Source organism: Rhinolophus hipposideros (assembly GCF_964194185.1).
Source record: "Rhinolophus hipposideros genome assembly, chromosome: 3".
Taxonomy (NCBI): domain Eukaryota; kingdom Metazoa; phylum Chordata; class Mammalia; order Chiroptera; family Rhinolophidae; genus Rhinolophus; species Rhinolophus hipposideros.
In genome coordinates, this window is record NC_138049.1 from 40,582,791 (window position 1) to 40,605,204 (window position 22,414).

General features: G+C 35.6%; 1 protein-coding gene across 2 annotated transcripts in view; it reads left to right on the top strand.

Moving 5' to 3' along the window:
- ROS1 (ROS proto-oncogene 1, receptor tyrosine kinase) overlaps nt 1–22,414 on the top strand; it is a 97,144-nt gene that overhangs the window by 37,547 nt on the left and 37,183 nt on the right. For both annotated transcript variants that reach the window (XM_081032931.1, XM_081032932.1), the window contains exons 21-33: nt 339–483; nt 3,134–3,396; nt 5,916–5,979; nt 6,281–6,483; nt 8,037–8,242; nt 9,101–9,387; nt 12,246–12,422; nt 14,238–14,440; nt 15,953–16,097; nt 16,861–17,093; nt 17,180–17,356; nt 21,003–21,171; nt 22,001–22,118. In XM_081032931.1, coding sequence (XP_080889057.1) covers nt 339–483; nt 3,134–3,396; nt 5,916–5,979; nt 6,281–6,483; nt 8,037–8,242; nt 9,101–9,387; nt 12,246–12,422; nt 14,238–14,440; nt 15,953–16,097; nt 16,861–17,093; nt 17,180–17,356; nt 21,003–21,171; nt 22,001–22,118 — 2,390 coding nt within the window. The remainder of the gene's footprint in view (nt 1–338; nt 484–3,133; nt 3,397–5,915; nt 5,980–6,280; nt 6,484–8,036; nt 8,243–9,100; nt 9,388–12,245; nt 12,423–14,237; nt 14,441–15,952; nt 16,098–16,860; nt 17,094–17,179; nt 17,357–21,002; nt 21,172–22,000; nt 22,119–22,414) is intronic.

A 22,414-nucleotide genomic window follows, 5' to 3' on the forward strand; every position in this document is an offset into this window, starting at 1 on the left:
ATCTGCATCAGCCTCGACCACACTGATTTGTACTTTCTTCACTTAGCCAAGCCCATCTCCTTGGTACTTTCCCTAGCATGTGGTCAAGATTATTCCTGAGAACCTTTCTCTACAGCCAGTCTGACTGCTTAGTGTTGACAACTGTGGTTAGTGTTGATGACCTGTGTGATAGATACTGGTCTGAATGGAACAACATGGAACTCACCAATATTAGCACTTCCACAACTACAAGGTTTGACTTTACATGAGAACCAACGTTTGGAGATTTTAGTTAATTAGGAATAAAATATGTTATGATTTTCTCCCTAAGAAAACATTTTTTTGTGCTTATATTGTAGTTCCTGGCTAGTGAGCAACAGTCTTTACCTGTATTTACTGTGGATGGTCTGGAGCCCTACGCTGTATTTAATCTTTCTGTCATTCCTTATACCTACTGGGGAAAAGGTCCCAAAACATCTCTATCACTTCGAGCACCAGAAACAGGTACAGGGGACAAAATCTCTTTAAAAAAGTAAAAAACAGGCAGAAGCTCACTTTCTATGACCTAAAATGGATCATAGAAACTATTAACATAGTTTTTAAAAAAACTATTAACATAGTTTTTAAAAAAACTATTAACATAGTTTTTAAAAAAACTATTAACATAGTTTTTAAAAAAACTATTAACATAGTTTTTAAAAAAACTATTAACATAGTTTTTAAAAAAACTATTAACATAGTTTTTAAAAAAACTATTAACATAGTTTTTAAAAAAACTATTAACATAGTTTTTAAAAAAACTATTAACATAGTTTTTAAAAAAACTATTAACATAGTTTTTAAAAAAACTATTAACATAGTTTTTAAAAAAACTATTAACATAGTTTTTAAAAAAACTATTAACATAGTTTTTAAAAAAACTATTAACATAGTTTTTAAAAAAACTATTAACATAGTTTTTAAAAAAACTATTAACATAGTTTTTAAAAAAACTATTAACATAGTTTTTAAAAAAACTATTAACATAGTTTTTAAAAATAACTCTGTTTTGTATGTGTGTTTAGAATTAATGCTCTTTCAATGACTTTATGGAGATTAGAATAGTACAATTAAAATAAATTTGCATAATTTATTCCAAAACAATATTTCAAAGATTTCTTAAAGACTGTTTCACTTGATTGCAATGATACACAAACATGTTTCAAGTAATTTGTGAAATGCTTTATAAGGAAAACGGTCATTTAAGAGCAGAGACAGTTTCATGGAAGGCAGTTTCACTGGTAGATGTTCTCATAGATGCTAACTCAGAAGCTTCTGTAAGTGAATAATTGATGTCTAAATTTAATGTTTTTCCTTTGGAATATATTTTTAAAAGGAGACTAGCCGTATCTTTACATGTGTCTATCACCTTAAAGTATACAAAGCATATTTATGTTATCACTCCTTTATTAAACATTTATTACATATTTATCATGTGTCAGAAACATCGACAGGTATTATTATCTCTGTTACGAAAATGAGAAAATAGAAGCCCAGTAGTTGTCCAATGTGAAATTACTAGTAAGTGACAGGGCTGGGGCTTAATTTGGACTTTTCACTATAGTTTCCTTGAATCTCCATTTAGTCACTTTTGTAAATGTTGGAAAATGATAGGATCAAATTGATTTAATTTATATAAACTTCCTAGCACAGGAGTTGACAGACAGTAAGAGCTCAATAAACATGGACATCCATTCACCATTGCATTTCTTTTTTACTGTTAAGATTCTTTCAACAATATTTTCCCATAAGTCTCATAAGCGGAACATAGAGGAACCTGGGAAGGTTCTGGAGCACTTAGCATTTGGATCCAGCTATGCCATCTTTGAGACTGTCTTGGGATGTCATCCTTGGCTGAATTCTTCTGTGGAAATGGACTTGATTGCATCCACCAGGGGATACACTGAGTGCTAGTCTCATGAGCACTCTACTAAATGTTGGGGACAAAAAGGAAGAATGATACAATTTGTCCTTTGCCATCAGGAAATTTACAATATAGTTGGGAAATTATTCAAATAGACAAATATTTATTAAGCATTTACTGCATGCCAATCCTATACTAGATTTGGAGGGATTTAGCAAGAAATAAGAAAGAGTGCTTTATCTGATGGAGCTCATAAAACAATAGAGAGATAAACACATTCTGCAATTGATAATAGAAATATGACAGTGAGAACTGAGTAGCAATGGCATAGAGTAAGTAGGAAAGACTACAAAACCTTCACCTATATCAAGCTGCCTCAATGTTCTTAGGAGAGGGCATTATACACAGACTTGTATGGCCAAGGAAGGCCTTTAGGGAGTAGAAACTCTAGCTGGGTTCTGAGGGATGAAACAAGTGGAAGTATCTCATGTGAGTTATATGTAAGAAGGCCTGGAGATTGGATAATGATGTGAGTGTTGAACATTAGGAAGCAATGTCATTGGAGAAGGGAGTGGGAGAAGACCTTGTGGAGGAGTCTTAAGAAAGAAGAAGGATATCTTGGATGGAATGACTTGAAAATCAGGGAGAGAAGTTTCTCTTGGTTAAGAGAGAGAAATTAATTAATTTAGACTTAATTAATTAAAGTCTAAGAAATTAAGGACTACTCAATATTAATTTGCTTGGATTGTCTCTGTGATAGTGATGCCTCCAAACTCTTGGGGAACTTCCTGCCTTCAGGGAGGATCAAGGTGAGAGGGCCTAGGATCCTTGTTATACTGTATTTTATAGCCTTGAACTGGCTGAAGTCTGGGTAGAGTAATTGTCTTCCTTCCTGGTGACTACTATTTCTACTTTGAGCTGAATCACTCTATCAGGATAAGAATGAATATTGTATTCATAAGGAGAACCAGAAACCTTCCATCTATACAGGGCACAGACAACAAAGATGTGCCTAAGTGGCAGTAAGAAGGATTAGGGTTAGAGATAAGGAAGACTTGTTGAAATATTTGGATAGGTTCCTGAAGAAATCTATGGAATATTGTTTCCCGAAGATCTCTAAGAACAAGAGAGATATACCTCAACTGTCTAGAATGAGAAATATTTATTACTGAGTTGCTCCACACCCTCATCATGAGTGGTAAAAGTCAACCTTATATTCTTTTCTGCCCTATCTGTATCTTTGCTTTTCAGTTCCATCAGCACCAGAGAATCCCAGAATATTTATACTACCAAGGGGAAAATACCACAACAAGAATGAAGTTGTGGTGGAATTTAGGTGGAATAACCCTAAGCACAAAAATGGTGTGTTAACAAGATTTGAAATTTTCTACCAAATATTCAACCAAGGTGACACAAACAAAACATTTGAAGACTGGATTGCTGTCAATGTCACTCCCTCAGTGATGTCTTTTCAACTTGAGGGCATGAGTCCTGGGTACATTGTTGCCTTCCAGGTATGAGGGAAAACAAACAAACAAACAAAAACAAAAAAAACAGGGATACAGGGATCTTACTAGTGCAAACAGAAGGTTGATTAAAGAAATAAGTTAAGATTTCTGCCACTCTGTTAATAATTTGAGGTATACTGTGATCACAGGAATCAAGTGGGTAGCGAAGGAACAGAGGGAGAAACAGGAGAGGGGACAGCTGGGATAAAGGACATCTTGACAACTCTCTTGCTTTCATATTCAGAAAAACCATTATTTTTTATTGTGATCCACATAGGCCACGTACCACAGTAGGTGTTTTTATATTTATTATCTCCTTTTCTCCTCATCCTTTTTTTGGGGAAAACAAAAGCCTGCCCCTGGGTGTATCTGTGAATTACCAAAGATGTATGGCTAGGAAGTGGTGTGCTACAGTCTAATGTCTAGAGTCCTTTCTACGATATCACATGAGGGCATCCAGAAGTACTGATGTGGAGCTACCAAAGGAAATAAAAACTGAGCATCTGAGTAGTTGACATTTCACAGTTGTCACCTGGCTGCTGATAGAGGAAAAAATCAGAGAGAATAGGAGTCAAGAATAAGAAGCTACTGCCACCCCATTCTGACATTATAGATTTCCTATGAAATAGCTTTCTGCTTATGATAGATGGCTTGATGATTTTCATATCCTCAGTAAAGGATATGTCACCAAGTTGGCGACAATGTTGTCTATATTTAGAGATATTTTTTGTTTCTTTTGGGAGAACATAATGTTTTGGAGTGTGTTTTAGAGATTTGGGTTTCCTAAAGACCTTTTTTGGGGGGTAAAATTCTAACTTAATAATTATTTAATAATATGTTAGGTCTACATATAGTAATCAAAATGTTGTACATAGATGTTAAAGATAATGCAAATTCTTATTTGCTAAGAATTATGTATGCTCTAGTTAAATAAGCATTCTGGTTATATGTATATATAGGTTCAAATATAAATCACCACAGAACTGTGCAAAATGACATGCATGAATCACTTAACATGATTCTGTGCAAAAGTAAAGACTGCTTGATATATATGCCCCATGAGGCATGTGTACACACACACACACACACACACACACACACACACACACACACGCGCGCGCGAGATCTGACAATTAAGTTCGCGAACTTGTTGCAACGATACTGCTAAACTTTTTTGATATCAGAGGGATTATTTATTATGAATTTGTACCAACTGGGCAAACAGTTAACAAAGTTTACTATTTGGAAATGCTGAAAATGCTGCATGAAAAAGTTACACAACCTGAACTTTTCACCAACAATTCATGCATCACGACAATGCACCAGCTCACACAGCACTGTCTGTGAGGGAGTTTTTAGCCAGTAAACAAATAACTGTATTGGAACACCCTCCCTACTCATCTGATCTGGCCCCCAATGACTTCTTTCTTTACCCGAAGATAAAATATTGAAAGGAAGACATTTTGATGACATTCAGGACATCAAAGGGTAATATGATGACTGCTACGATGGCCATTCCAGAAAAAGAGTTCCAAAACTACTCTGAAGGGTGGAGTAGGTAGTGGCATTGTTGCATAGTTTCCCAAAGGGAGTACTTTGAAGGTGACTATAGTGATATTCAGCAATGAAGTATGTAGCACTTTTTCTAGGATGAGTTCGCGAACTTAATTGTCCGACCTCGTATGCAAGATTTGGAAATGGAAATGATTTATAACACAATGAAAGACTTCTAATAAAAATTGTTTAAAAAAACTTTGCTGTTAGGATGCAGCATGGTACAGTGGGAAGGAAAATATACAGAACTTAGAAGACTTGGTTCTTCTGTAAGTTTTGTTTTTTTATTAAAGCTTATTGGGATGACAATTGTTAGTAAAGTTACATAGGTTTCAAGTGTACAATTCTGTATTACATCAGCTATATCATGTTGTGTGTTCTCCACCCAGAGTCAGTTCTCCTTCTATCTATACGTGCCATTGTGAATGAGTTACCTTAATTAAGATCCTTGTCCAGTTTCTACTCTCATAGTTGTGAGGAGCAAAATAAACAATATATGTAAAAATGGCTTGAAATGTGCAATTAATTTTCAAATATAAGGTATAATTATTTTCTTTTTATAAATATCCTTTTTAAAAGTATGTAAACTTATTTAAAAGTTTTAGTTGTTGAATTCAAGATAAATGGAAGTTTACCATAACCTGTATAATTTTATTTCTGTTAAGTGTTCTGTGTAACTTAATTTTGGAAATAGCTAAAGATTTTTTTTAGAAATTTAAATTTTTTGCAGTAGAGATTGTGCCATTTCTTTGTGCTTTTCTAGACAAGGAAATACAACAGTACGGGGCAATATATTTCCTCTTAGTGATTTATTGCTATGTATGATACTTAGATGTAAATAAATAGTAGAAACTTCTAATAATGTGTATCAAGAGTATGAAATGAAACACTCTATGATTTATCAGTGTCTGATCTTAATTATTGTCACTGAGGACATTGTTGAATTTTTTGTATTATATTCCTTTCTCTAGGTTCGAGGCTTCACATCCAAAGGACCTGGACCATTTTCTGACACAGTACAGTCCAAAACCTCAGGTACTATCTAAAATCTATGTACGTAGTAATTAGTGTTTTTGACCCTTGGTATTCTCAGGGATTTGAGCGCTGTCTCTGAGCTGAAGTTAAAGTCAAATAAAGTAATCAGTTTTTATCATCATCAAACATGCTTAAATAAACCTAGGCTTAGAACCTTCAGCCTGTCTTGAATGAGACTGGTGTAATAGATGAACCCGAAGGAGACCCATGAATTTCAAAACGATCTAATAATGAATCAAGGGATTTTGGTAAACTGAAGTTATTTTTGTGATACATATTATCTACTTGTTTTTGTTTTCAGAAATCAACCCATTTCCATACCTCTTAAGTCTTTTTGGCAACAAGATAGTTTTGTTAGATGTGGATCAAAATCAAGTTGTATGGATATTTCCGGCAGAAAGAAACATCAGTGCCATGGGTTACACAGCTGATAATGAAATGCTGTATTATGCTCAAGGAGACTCACTGTTCCTTCTGAACATGCACAGTCGGTCCAGCTATGAAGTATGTCACTATGTAATTCTTTGGAAAGGAAGTAGAGCATTTGCATATCACACTGCTCTATAATTAAAATGACTAGCCTGTGGTTGAGCCCTTAAGATGAGAATGGTTGAAAACGACAGATTCTGTATTATTTAGTCACGAATGAATTCAGATTAGGTTTTGGAGAAATGTCATTCAGGATTAATTTAGCAAACTGTTACTGAGTTCAAGGCATTCTGTTAGTTCTTGGGTTATAGGTGAAAAAGAAAAATCACAGTCCTTGAGCAAACCTGGGTTAGTATTAGTGTACCACTAGGAAGACTGTATTGCACAGTGATTAAGAGGGGAAGATTTTGGAAGCTGATAATTCTGACTCCACCACTTGCGAGGTCTGTGACCATCAGCAAGTTATTTAACTGCTATGGTTATGTAGTATCTCATCATAAGGTTTCTGTGCAGGTGAAATGAGATAACACATTTAACGTACTTAGCACAATGCCTGGCATGTGATAGGCGTTCACTGAATGTTAGCTAACGGAGACGGCAGACAGAACACTGTATGTAAGGGTTATGCTGAGGGCAGGATGTGGTGGAACCACAGAGAATGGGTGCTCAATCCAAGTTGGAGTGGTGTTGGTGGTGGTGGCGGTAGAAGAGAGACATATTGTCTACAATGAAGATGAACCAGGTGAAGCTGGGGAAAAACTGAGGGAGCAGAAAATGCAAAGTCAGGAAAACAAGAGAGCCACAGCATGTTCTGGGAAGTCAATAGAGGGAGCTTGGGAAGGACGTAGAGCTGAAGATGGAGTGAAAGGCGTAGGTGGTAAAGCTGGAGAGGTAGGCAGAAGCCTGAAAATCATGGGCCTCCTTTACTATTGCTAAGGAGTCCACTGTCAGTCTTGAAGCCAACAGCAAGCCATTAAAGAAACACAGTGGGTCATCAACATGATCAAGTTGTTTTAGAAAGACTTCTGAGTGAGGAGTGTGAATAATGACTTAGAGAAGATTAAGTTTGACACAATTAGGAGTCTGTCACAGAAATCCAGACAGGAAATGTTAGGCAGGAGATGAGAGGCAGTGAGGTGAGGTGAGAAAGGAAAGGACAAATTGGGGAGATATTTAAAATGGGACTAATTCACCATTGGTAGTAATGAGAGGAAGCAGTCAAGGATAAACCACATTTGATGTGATTGCTCCTTGGGTCAGTGTTTGGAAACCATAAAAATATAAATTCAGGAGAAAAGGAGGTTTGGGGCATGGATTGATGAATTGTGTTTTCTGTTTAGGCAGTTTGATATTTAAATCGATAACTCAATGAGGGATCTTGCCTGAGCTGTGGATTTGTAGCACTGGTCTGGGGATTACAGTAGTAGCCATGGTAGTTGAAATTAACCAGGGAAAATACATGATGTGAGAAGAGGATCAATGTTTTAATGGCACACAATCCAGAGCTATTGAGATTTGGGGTTACAAAAGGGAAGTGCAGTAAATAAGTAATATGAATGATCATAGAAAAGTCTTTGAATTTGAAAAAAGACCACTATTTTCTTGGCAATTTTCTACCCATCGTTAAGATTTTCCGAGATGCACTGATTTTTGATGTCACAATTATTACAATTGACTGGATTTCAAGGCACCTCTACTTTGTGCTGAAAGACGCACAAAACGGAATGCAAATATTTGATGTTGATCTTGAACACAAGGTGAAATATCCCAGGAAGCTGAAAATTTGCAACAGAAATTCAACAGTAATCTCTTTTTCCGTATATCCTATTTTAAGGTATGTGAAATGTGAGTATCTGTTTCTATTGTGATGAAATAGAGACATTTAATGTAATATCTGGTTTCATAGTATTAGAATTCGATGATGGGAAAATAAGATGCTGAGTGTTTTTGGCTCACTATATTAACCTACAGTAAGTCATTCTACATATAAATTATCACAAATATATAAACTGAATCCATACTGACAATTTGACTAACCAAAATTAGGTTAATGACCAGCAGGAAACCAAAGCAGATTTTTATACCAGTAAATTAAATAATATCCTCAGTTGGTAAGGACAAGAAGGGGACTGAGACAATGGCAGAAGATGAGCAGGAAATAGATGGGCAGCATGACTTCCACAGAAAAAGCTATTCTGGGCTCATCCATCTAATTAATGTCCTCATAGGATGAGTTTTAAGGCCTTCATTCAGCAACTGAGTGGCAGTTTCTCATGCTGGAAAGACATATTTTGTTTGTGCCACAGCATGAATAAAATCTATTTTGAAAATTGATTGTTCCCTAGTATTAAGCAGGAACAAACTTGAGAGGAGGGGATGGAGATGGATGTTGATGAAAAATTGGAAATATATTTATACCTACTCATTAATGAGCCACTTAATGCAGTGGCTAAGGTCATTATAGTCCAAAGCTTTAGTTGTAAGTACATTTATTGAGAAATCATTGGACAATGGTACAAATTAGATTTCTTGTGACCTCCTCCATCTCAGAAGAAGGCTACTGGACACTCAAACATGTTCTTTCCAAAGGCTGTATTTGTCCCTCCAATCATTAGGAATGATCGATCTTCATTAGAAACTAATATTGCAATGTTTTACTCATTAAGTTGGAGTGTCTTTCCTCCCCAAATAGTCGCCTGTATTGGACAGAAGTTTCCAGTTTTGGCTGTCAGATGTTTTACTACAGTATTATCAACCAGACCTTGCACCACATTCTGCAGCCCACAACCACAAACCATCCAAGTGGAAGGAACCAATGTTCTTGCAGTGTGACTGAATTCGAGTTAAGTGGAGCAATGACTATTGATACCTCTGACCTAAAGAAACCATGTATATACTTTGTCAAAGGGCAAGAGATCTGGGCCATGGATCTGGAAGGATGCCAGTGTTGGCAAGTTATCATGGTGCCTGCTCTGCTTGGTAAGTCACCCATGTGTGTACATAGATCTTCATTAGTAATGGAAGCCCCTCCTGTCCCATTAAAAAGGGCTCATATCCCACACATACTCAAAACAATATACACATGGTATTTACTCTGGACCATGCCAAATATTCTTGTAGGATTCAAGTCAGGTTGTTTCCAGGCAAATTGTATATAGACAGTCACATAATTTTCTGGATCAGTGAGGGATTTTTTTTGTTCTTGTTCTTTTATAATTAGCAGTAAAACTATAATTTATCGAACTTAACTATATATTCTAAGCATGCTACTAAATGCATTATCTCATTTAATCTTCACAATACGCTGATGATATAGGTACTAGTATCGTCATTTCATAGATGAGGAAACTGAGGCTGAGAAAGGTAAGGTAACTTGTTAAAGGGCCATAATTAGTTAATAGAGGAACTGGGGTTTGAAACTGGGCCTAACTATAACATCCATCATTTCACTATTAATACCCTATTTTATTTCAATTTTGATGATCCCATTGACTCCACATTTAGCATGAGCTGGTTATTAGCTGGCAGATCTATCTATTGAAATTTACATGTTTGTGGGGGAAATATTTGAAAGTCTAAAGTGATTTGGAAGTCTCCTAATTAGAGGTAATTGCAACAGAAAAAAAAATACACTCAAAATACCCCCATATATTCTTAAAAGTCTATTTCTCCAATATGGTAAGTTCTAGTCACGTGTGTTGTTTTATGTTTAAGTTAATTCAAATTAAATAAAATGATAAATATAATTCCACAGTCACACTAGCTACATTTTACGTGCTGAAATACCACCAGTGGCTAATGGCTACTGTGTTGGGCAACATAAATGTAAAATATTTCCATCATCAGAAGGGCTGCTGGGCGTTGCTGGTCTACACTGTGACGTTCTGAAATTTCAAACGTCTATGTATGTGTGTGTGTGTTTGTATGTGCATGTTAAAACTGCACATATAGTTTTGTTGATATGCCATCCAGAGCATTTTAGAAACAATTCTGATATACTCTTAATGGGCTTAAGAGTAGAGATAACGTTATGAAATTCTCTTACTAGGAAAATTACTTGTTTTTGTTGTATCTGTGACAAAGACTCTTTCTTTGATCACACTTTAGGTAGGCTCTTCTGAGCCCTCTTCTTGACTAGGCCTGGACCTAGGCCTTCTATAGCCATTCTTGCTGAGTCCAGTTTTAGCAAGAATCCTGCTAAGTCTGTTTAGAGAGGACCCCCCCACACCCCACCCCGACCCTTGATAACTGATTTAGTTCTTCATTCCCCATCCTTTATATTCTTGGCTTACCTTTAGCAAGAATCCTATTATGCCAGTTTAACAAGAATCCTCTTACCCTTAATTACCCTTAATGTCTCCACTTAGTAATTTTCTATCCACTGACACCCTCACTCTGCTTGTTGGTTATAAATTCGCAGCTGCCTTTAATGTATTCGGAGTTGAGCACATCTCTCTTCCCTATTGAAATATTGCAATGGTCTTGACCGAAGTCTTCCTTACCATTTTAACAAGTGTCAGAATGATTTTTCTTTAACATCCAATACACAAGAATTACCTAATGGGTCGTTATCCTATAGGTATGGTACTGGTCAGTCTTTCATGAATTCATAATTGAAATCCATAATCCTAAAATTAGAGAGTTAGAATGACTTTAGAGATCATTTAGCTGACATGAAATTGGAAGAAATCCCCTCTACAAAACCAGTCTTGCTTGAACATATGCTTATAAAAACCACATTATAAGGAAGTCTGTTTAATTTTTTGCACAGTTCTGAATATTAGATTTTTTTTCTTGTATTTAGCCAGTCTTCTCCCCATTCCTCCCATTCGTTGGTCAGAGTCTGATCTCTAAATTTACAACAAATAAATCAATCACTTTCTACATGGTAGCCATTCAATTTCATATGTAGAGATAAGTCATCACAGCCCATTCTAATCATTTCCTTTAGGGGAAAAGTTCAAGTATCTGAACTACTCAGGTGAATGTGGCTTCTAGATCTTTCTTTTCTCTAGTCACCCTCCATTTGTTTCATTTCAGCTACTTAATATCTTCTTAAAAGTCCCTCCATAATGATTTACTATAGTCTCTATGTGTTCTGGTCAGTGCTCGGGGCCTCTGACTTCCTAGGTTTTCTTTTACTGCAGGTAAAGGTGGCATCAGGTCTTGGGCTGCCTTCCACTTGAAAACTCATAGTCTCTTTCATGTTAACTATTATTAAGCCAAACTTATTTCACTTGTTATATATAGAGTTGATTTTAGAATATTACATTTGCTCCTATTAAATTTTAATCCATTTCCTGATTCTGTTGTGATATTTTTGAGTTTTAAGTCTATAACTGAAATTACTAGTGAGAGTAAGAATTATGTATTATCTGCAGATTTGATAAATATGTTTACTATGCCTTCATTCCAAATCGTTGATACAAATATTGAGCACGGCACTGAGCCCTATACCTGTCATCTACGACCTTTTTCAGATAGGCGTTGTTTGAGTTGGAGTCACATAGGTAAATTGTAAATCCTGGCTCTGCCCTTTACTAACCTTGTGGCCTTGAGATTCTTTAACTGCTCCAAGCCTCAGTTTCCACTTCTACAAAATGAGGCTAATAATAACAGTGTTTACCTTTTTGGCTTGATATGGAGTTAAAATGAGAAAATATCTGTGAAGTTTTTAGCTTAATGATGTAAGATAAAAATGTTATTTTTTCATATTGAGATAATAGAAAGTTTCAAAATTTAGCAGTTATAATACAAAAAAAGGATTTCATATATTGTTTAGAGTAGAAAACATATGATATGTATTTTGTTCTTTGTTTTATGTTTTTCAATAACAGGAAAAACTCTTGTTAGCTTAACTATGGATGGGGAATTTCTATATTGGATCTCCACAGCAAAGGACAGCACACAGATTTATCAAGCAAGGAAAAGCCCTGGGGCCATCGTGTCTCAGGTGAAGGCCTTAAGGAGTGAGCACATCTTGGCTTACAGTTCAGTTCTGCAGCCTTTTCCAGGTAACAAAGTCACAGTCTTAATCAGCTAGTTCTCCCGGATTAGGGTCTTAAAAGTCTCGGTCTCCTTCTCCAGGATGTTTCCCCAACTCCTTTGTTGTGCTCTCAGTGTTGCTTCAAATTGTCAGGATTTAGTGTGTGCTGCGATTGCTGTTTGCCCTGGATCACAATTTATCTCCATGTGTATACATGGCTCGGGCTGTGGTAGGCAGATTTAACCCTGGGAAACCCTTGTCCTGTCTTTCTTTTTGCATGTTCTCTTTCTCTTCTCAGTCCCTTTCTGAATTTTTTTCTCCCTTGATGATTTTTAGACCCCACCCTCACTCTCACCCCAGTGATGTCAAAAAGCATTGCATAAACGGTCAGGTTTTTTTCAAGGCAAAGTGCTAGGTCTTATTTTCAGTGAAACACGGTAGTAGTGTTAGGTATGTCAACCATTAACGTGTACATCTGTGCTACCCTTTTTATTAAGTTCCTGTCTTTTTTTTAACGTGTTACTCATAGAGGTTTTTTTAAAGTTTTTAATTTTTTTGGGGGGGAAGGGGTACAGGACTTTATTGAGGAACAGTGTGTACTTTCAGGACTTTTTTCCAAGTCAAGTTGTTGTCCTTTCAATCTTAGTTGTGGAGGGTGCTGTTCAGCTTCAAGTTGTTGTCCTTTCAGTCTTAGTTGTGGAGGGCACAGCTCAGTTCCAGTTGCCGCTGCTAGTTGCAGGGGGCGCAGCCCATCATCCCTTGCGGGACTCGAGGAATTGAACTGGCAACCTTGTGGTTGAGAGCCCACTGGCCCATGTAGGAATCGAACTGGCAGCCTTCAGAGTTAGGAACATGGAGATCTAACTGCCTGAGCCACCGGGCCAGCCCCTCATAAAGTTTTTTAGTGTTGTGCCCCTAACTCTATTTCCCCCAAAAAACCTGTGGATTTTATTGTGCAATTTTGTATAATGCAATGACTTTTTGGAATGCACGTATTACCTTATGGGCAGAACTGACTGTGTATTTTCTACTGAGAGTAATAATTAAAGAAAATGTTTGAAATATAAAAACCAACCCACCGAAAAATGAAAACAACATTATATAGACTCATGGGTCACAATGAAACTGAAAGTGGTTTCTGAGTTTTTTTCTAAAGCTCTCTTTGTCATTAAGATGACTATGCCATTCTAAAATAAATATAATTTGCCCCAGAAAGGGACAGAAATGAATGAAACAAACTCAAATAATCTCTGCTTAAATGTATTTATTTATAAAATATGCAAGTTAAAAAATATTAAAAATGGAAGACTTTATAAAGAAACTCAGTGCATATTTTGGTAAAATAATGCATTTTCCACTTTGAGATTTAAAAAGTCCATGTAATATTTGTTTGAAGTTGAATACACACTTACATGCACATCCCTAAAAAGAAAAATCCTAAAGCTAGCATGAATTTTCATAATGAGAATTCATTTAAAAATATGACTAATATAATGCTGTCATTACATTGTTCAAAATAAAAAGGGTCAACTTTATTTTGCTACTGAGGAGGTACATTATCAAGGGTACTTTAGCTCCATCTGCTGGAAATATTAACCAATTACTAACTACCTTGCCCCTGTTTTCTGAGGCATTCAGCGTCTTCAAGATGTATAGAAAAAACTTGTCTTCCTGTCTTGAATAACATTTCCAACACTTCAATACATCATACCTTATAAGTTAAATAAAAAATAAAATATTACCCTGGGTGTTAAATAAATCTGTTGTTCCTATTTTATATGTATGTATATATGTGTGTGTGTGTGTGTATATATATATATTTAATCTTTTTTTATTATTTTAGATAAAGAATTTCTTTCTCTAGCTTCAGATATTGCAGAGCCAACTATACTTAACACCACTAACACCAGCCTCACAATCAGATTACCACCTACCAGGACAAAGCTTACTTGGTATGGCATCACCAGCCCTACTCCAACATACCTGGTTTATTACAAAGAAGTTAATGGTGGGAAAAATAGCTCCAAACCGGAATATAGAATGCTGGTAAGATTGGAACTGGTGGTCTTCATCTTTTCACGAGATAGCTTTTTTTTTGGTATGAAATTCTCAGTCACAGTAAAATACTTTCTATATTATGTTCTGAAACATGCCATTATAGCTGATTCATCAAAACATATTGTGTTCTAGTTTTCTTGTCTGGGAGTAAGAAAAGCTTCAAGGAAGTATATTAACTCTGACCAGTTGGTGGATTGCCACAGTAACAGTTTCTGGAGTGTCCTGAAAGGACTGGGTTTGTTGTCTTCCCTGATGGTCCAATTATCCCCAGAAAGTGATAGAGACTTGTTTTTATGTCCTGGCCAGCAGATTGAAGATTGTGGGTAGGAAATGAATTGGACAAAAAGAACATTGCATACCCATATACCACTCCTCCATAGCATACATATAATATAAAAATTGTACATTATATATTTTTTGTTATTTCCTATATGTTGTGAAATGTGCCTTTATGCAGGGACTACGTTTTTATTTATCATTGTATTTCTAACACCGACCATAGTACTTGGCATTGTATAGGCAGTCACTAGATTATTCTTGAATGAATGAATGAATGAATGAATGAATGAATGAATGAATGACTTAGTTCCTTCCATCATGGGCATTGGTGTTTTAGTTGACCTTGTGATGGAATCATATTCATCCAATATTATGTTTTGTGCTGATTATTTAACCAAGTCAAAAGTTAAAATTGACCAATATCTGTTAGTTGTTAAGCACGATATCCTTTGTCAGAAAGTACAACTGATTCTTCTTACTTCCTTTGTTTTGTCTGTTTTTGTCTATTTTAACCTTTCTTTACACATTTCTAAAAGGAGTTGTTTCAAAGACAGATTATTGGATCACTTGGCTGACCAAGATTGGGCTTGTGGCATTGGACCTTTCTCTTAGAGCTAATCTATCTTACTGTCCATCGATTAATATGGGCCAAAGGCCATTCTTCCCAACCTTGTGCACATTGGGGCTTTTAAAGTCTTGGGACCAAGGCTTCACCTCAGACCAATTCATTCAGAATATCTGGGAGTGAGGCCCAGGCATCAGTATTTTCTTCAAATTTCCCAAATGATTCCAAAGTACTACCAAAGTTAAAACCATTGGTCTAAGGAAAGTCTTTTTTCTTAAAATTTATTTCTAAGATGATTAGATAATGTAGCTTAATTTTTTATTGTATTTACTTATATGTCACATCCTTATTATATACTATCTTGCTGAATTTATAATGCAATGCTAATGAAATAGTGCCATTAAGAATGTAGTTTCCTACGTGAAATAAGTATGTCACAACATTGACTGAAGGCTGCCAATCATTTCACGTTTATTCTTGTAGATATTAAACAACTTAGGTCTGGGCAGGTTAGGACAGTGAACATTGTTACTCATGATCCAAGTTCAAAAAATAAACTTTTTTGAATCTTTTAATTTTTTTTCTTTCTTTAAATAATTTCTCCCCATTTGTACAAAAATAAGAACCATTTATTGATTTTTAAAAATTAATTACAGGAATTTCAGGAGCGTATAGCCCTTATTGAATGTTTACAACCATTTTCAACATATATGATACAGATAGCTGTAAAGAATTATTATTCAGATCCTTTGGAACAATTACCTCTGGGAAAAGAGATTTGGGGAAAAACTAAAAGTGGAGGTGAGTTATGGGCTTGGTGTGGGTTGCTAGAGTGGAATTTTGTGATATATGTGATGCGCATGTCTATTTTATTACCTCAATATTAGGTAATCTTTATTATGTGAGATTTTTAAAGCTTAATAAGAAAAATGTATTTGTCTAAAAATACTTTGATGACATGATTTTTGCTGTAGTACCAGAAGATGGATAATATTCCATCAAAATGAAAAGCAACTAACTGAAGCATCAGAATCAATAGTGTTTGACCAAGAAACACACTCTTTGGTCTCACCACACAGTGTCACCCTCTCCTAGTCACAGGTTTCTGTACATGTGGTAAGACAATAAAATCAAGCCTTTTCTCTATGTGAATTTTATTGAGACCACTGATATTTAAAGTGATATAACACCATTGCCTTAAAGATAATGGATCTAGAATCTAGAAAGGTGTTCTAAGAAGTGGCGATTATTCTGAGGTGATGCCATTTCTTTCTGTTTTCTCTGGTGACATTCACAAAACTCAGCCAAATTGTGTTATTCATCATCATTGGCCATATCCTGGAGCTGGAGTCAGAGAATGATTTAGTCATTAGGCAAAAATAAGCAAGAGCCTTTCAGGCAGCCTGTTAACTTACTATTATATAAGAGGCTGGCTTTCCTTTGGAACAGCTGTCATTCATTCTGCTCACATGATAGGACTATTCCTTAACCCAAACCCCATTACTTCTTTCCATCTTTCAGTGCCGTTGCAACATCCCTTGTCATGTGTTCCTGTTTATTTCAGTACCAGAGGCAGTTTGGCTCATTAATACCACTGTGCAGTCAGACACCAGCCTCGTTGTATCCTGGAGAGAATCTCACAAGCCAAATGGACCTAAGGAGTCAGTCCGCTATCAATTGGCAATCTCACATCTGCCTCTAATTCCTGAGATGCCTCTAAGACAAAGTGAATATCCAAATGGAAAGCTCACTCTCCTTGTTACTAGACTGGCAGGTGGAAAATTATATGTGTTAAAGGTACAGTGAGGGTATTGGGTACTTTTATTGCCCTTCTCAAGCACAAGGTTTTGAAAAGTGTAAGCAATTGTTCTTTTTACAAAAAGGTTCTGGCCTGCCATGCCGAGGAAATGTGGTGTGTTGAGAGTCGTCCTGTCACTGTGGAAACATTTGACACACCAGAGAAACCTTATGCCTTGGTTCCAGAGAACACTAGTTTGCAATTAGATTGGAATGCTCCATCTAATGTTAACCTCATCAGATTTTGGTTTGAACTCCAGAAGGTAAATCACACCATATACTTATAATGCAAATCTTTGTTTTGTTATAGAATAAATTGCAAATTCTTTTGCGTATTTCTAGAGCATTCTCTTATATAAATCAGCAATATATTTGACCACATTCATTGATTTGCCATATAGAAGCGGTAAGCTATCTTACTAATTTGTGACACAAAGAATTCCTAAGGATTAATTTGCTCTTAAAAGGTTCCACATAAAGGGTATAAATTATCGCTTACTGATTTTATAATATTTTACTTAGTTTAGATGTTAGCATGGTTCTTTGGTTTAAAGTACATAGCAATTTGGTGTTTTCTTTGGAGAAAAAAAAGAAAGAAATGAAAAAGCAAAAAACCAATACCTTGTTTAGAAATGTTTTTTCAACAATTTAAGGGCCACATTGTAACAGAAGATAAGTAAAATATAAAAGCAGTTAATTCTAAACCAGTTTGATCTTGGTTTATAAACTTTAAATGGTTCCCCATCTAAAAATATTCATGCTTTAACTAATAAAAATATCCACTGAATTTTAATGAATCAATTAATCTTATTAATTTACTGCTAGGGAAAGTCTGATTTTTATATTGATATACTTATAATGGATTGTTTAGTTTTTGTAATTGCCAGATTTCATTTATACTGTTCCATGTTTGTGTGTCCACATTTGTAAATATTGGCTAGGAATGTTTTGTTCAGCGGTAACTTCAAAATGAATCAATATAGTCATAGCCTCACTTTTCTTTAAAAATGAAGTTGCTCCTCGGGTGTTTTTAAATATTCTATGTAAGACATTTTATGATCTTGTACTTTTTACAATAAAAACTATGAAGAATATGAAACAACAGTGAATGTTGAGTTGATACAACAAAAGGTCACAGTTTAATTGGACTTTTTTCATTGATCATGTTTATGATGATTTATTGCATATTTAGAAAATGGTCATCTTGGGGGTGACTGGTTAGCTCAGTTGGTTAGAGCGCGATGCTCGTAACACCAAGGTTGCTGGTTCGATCCCCTCATGGGTCACTGTGAGCTGTGCCCTCCACAACTAGATTGAAACAATTACTTGACTTGGAGCTAATGGGTTCTGGAAAAACACTCTTAAAATAAATAAAAGTTTTTTTTTTTTTAGAAAAAGTGGTCATCTTATGAAAATCCAGTGAAATTGGAGAAATTGGAGGATCACCACTTTTTGACATCTCTTTAAGTAAACTTAATGCAATTCAGTTTAAAGTCAAGGGGAGAGATAAAAAGTTCATTTCCTAGATCAAAGAAATGAAATGGGGAAGGACCTTAGAGATGATGATCTCTAGGCTCTCATTTTACTGATGAGAAGTCAGAGACTCAGACAGGCGCCGAGATGAGTCAGATATCAGCAGCCAGGCACAGGAGGACCTCGGGAGCTGACTCATTCCTACAGCAGTCCTACTTGGGTGCTATCCATGAAAGGAATATGAGTCATTAAGTCACCCACCCCACTCCTCAAGACAGCAGACAGAGACTGCCTGCTTCAGTCCTCAGGATTTTCAGGCAATGCTTTTTGTTTCACAACTTCCTCTCTTACACTTGCTCGACCCAGGTTCCAGAAAAACCACTTAGAAAATTATGAAGCTGAAATTGTTTGATACAGTAATTGCTACATGTGTGACCCTCTATAAACACTAACTGATGATTAGTGGAAGGCTATGATCTGAGAGGGCTAACGAGTAATATCTAGTCAGAAGATTCTAGCTGTTTTGAGCCAAGCTCAGAATGATAGGACAGCTGGGAATAAGCCTATAACTCTATTCTGAAACTCTGAGGAGTGGGTGTTAAGAGTGAATTAATTAATAATTGTTTTAGAAAGGAAAGAAGGAGAAAATGATGAACTTCTATTCTCTGTCTTTTCTGTTTAGTTCCTTATGTGGAAAATGACCACAAAGATAAATTTCTATCTAGGTCTTAAATTCCATAGATTCTTGATTACAGCAGTATGTAGAAGAACAACATATTCAACTTAAGATTGGAGAGAAAGAAGTAATTTTGCTTTGGCAATTTTTGTTTTCCTGGAAGCCCATGAAAACTGTGTTTCCTCAGCTATCTAAGGCAATCCATACCACAATAAAACATTTTTGAAGTTCCAGTCTCTGAGACGTCATTGTCTGCACCATTTCCCCCTCACCCCACCCAAATGACTTGAAAATCCCTCTGTGGTAGATTACACCCCTGCACTTGTTTGCCTGTGACAAATGGAAGGTCCTGACTCCTTTGTGATTTATTGGGGTAGCCCGTGGTACTTCTCCAATTTGGCGGTCTGCCCCGAATATTCATGACTGTGGTAAGATCTATACTCTACAGTTTTCCATTAATAGCCTTGGTCAAACATCTTCCTGGAATTTCAAGGAGCTCTGATAATTTCTGGATGGTGTGGAATGTTGGGCCACCTAGACTAGTCACCTAAAGTAGTTCCTATAGCCGATCATAAAGTAGGCAGGACCAAAAAGGGCCAAAATTTTTGAGCTAGTAAATCCCACCCCTGCCACTGTTGGAAGGTTCAGAGTAAATGTTGTGTATCCAATGCATCTGTTTCATTAGGCTATATGTCTCAGTGGCATTGATACATTTATGAGTTTATCAGGCAATGTCCCTGATATCAGCATGTCTATTTTTCTTCAATTCTTCCATTCATTCCCCTTTTCCCCTTTCTTTTTTTAAACATTGTGGCCTATTTCCGGAAGGTACTACAGAGAAGCACTCCTAACTGAATAGAAAACTAATATAAAGTATCCATCCAATGAAATGGCATGACCTTGTGAGTGCTAAATGAAAAAGGAGATGTAAAGTAAGGTTTATTTATGGAAGCTGACCTTCCTAGGAAACTCTACTGGGGAAAATACACTAAGAGCGGTTGACAAAATGCCACATCCTTTGTCTATTCCTATTTGTACATTGAAAAAAAATCACCATTTTTAAATAATGATATTAAAGGTCCAAATACACAGATTTTTTTAAAAACCAGTGTCACAGAGAAAGCAGTTTAAGATAGCTATAATTAGAGACCCAGTATCTAAAGTGGAGTGAAAATGTGATTTCCTATATTTAACTTCTAACTTTGCTACTTAATGGCTGAGGGATGGTGGGTAAAATTTCCTTTAAAAGATCTAGTCTTCTTATATATAAAAATAAGACATGCTGCTTAGATGTCTGAAGAGAGTTTTGGGAGGAGAAAGTCAATGTTTTAATCTATAAGTCACTGTGCACTTTTGCAAAGAATCAGAATATGTAAAAATATTTTTATTTTGACATTAACAAACCCATGGAATTGAAAGTATCACTATTTGGATTCATCATAGTCTTAGCCATTCTGATTTAATGCAGGTGTCTACGATTAAGGATAACAAGAACTCAGGCTCTAAATCTTCCTGTAGTTGTCCCGTCTTGGACTTATCCTAAAAACCATCTTTTAAGTCAGTTATAGCTTGTCATAAAATATAAATTGGCTGTTGGTGGTGGGGATAATGTTTGGGATCAAACATTCATAAAGAAGCTCTGATTCTTTAACAGAAAATAAATTTCGTTTAAAGTTTTATTGCTTGCCTTGGCTTGTGAATTTCTATGTTTAAGTTTTTCTTAAAGAAACAAAAGTGTTAATTGAGACTTCTTTTTCCAGTGGAAGTACAATGACTTTTACCATGTTAAAGCGTCATGCAGCCACGGTCCTGCTTATGTTTGTAACATCACAGATCTACAGCCTTATACTTCCTATAATATCCGAGCAGTGGTGGTGTATAGGACAGGGGAAAATAGCACCTCACTTCCAGAAAGCTTTAAGACAAAGGGTGAGTACTAACATACATTACTCAGAAAAATCCTGTAAATTTCTCAATTCTTGTTTTCATCAATTATTTCACCAATCCTAGAAGTTGAAATTTTTCTTAGAAGAATACATTACTGTTTCTAGAGCTTGAGTGAAGAAATTAAAAGTTAGAAGTTAGACGTCCTGATATGCAATAATGAGATAATATTCACCTGGTCTTGCAAGATTCTGAACTGGGCAAAATTATTCATCTTTCAGTATTCTGATTTCTTGTTTAGCTATGATATTTTGCAGTAAGAACTAAACGGAAACAGTGTTACTACTGAGTGTTCAACAAATATTTACTACTATAATATAACCACATGCTGAAAATAAAAAATCTGAAAAGTATATTACATTAGTGTTTTAAAAGGTATACCATAACTCCAAGTTGATCCTTATAAGAGTCAAGGGAAAATGCTCCAAAACTTAGTATATTTTCTTTATTTGTATCACTTATTTCATGTCAAGCTAAAATATATTGTTACTCCCATCACTAATCCATCAAATCCATCACTAATAAAAACTTCAGGTACTCATTTAAAAATATGCACTCACCTGAGAATATTTCTTTTTCATTTTTTTATGAGTTTCATGTGTACAAAACATTGTAATAGTTAGACATTTACATCCCTCACAAAGTAATAACTGCCCTCCCCTAATCTACTACCCCTGTGACATTGTGAGAATATTTCTGAATTTTCTTTCATGTATTTGGCTTTACTTTTAGTAAATATAGTCTGTAATAATATCTAATGCAAAATATTTTATACTTCTAACATATCAATCAGTATTTTCTTTTGTCTCCAAAGCTGGAGTCCCAAGTAAACCAGGAATTCCAAAACTACTAGAAGGGAGTAAAAATTCAATACAGTGGGAAAAAGCTGATGATAATGGAAGCAGACTTATGTACTATATCCTTGAGATCAGGTATGTCTGTTTGCAAAAGTGCTTTGTAAACTACAAAGAGCTAAGCACTTATTAGATCAAAATTAACAATATTTATCAATGTGCTTTTACAAATAAATCCAAAGGATCTTTAGTTTAAGGACCTTAAGTGCTTTACATTCTTTGCTCAGTTCCTAGAGGTCAACCTTGGCGTTCCAATTCTAAGGCAAATCACATCAGTCTTCTCAGAAATCTGCAATTGTTTGTCAGAACTTTATGGAAATAATTCAATCATTGGCACATGCAACTAATATTTACTTAATATTTAGTATTCAAGA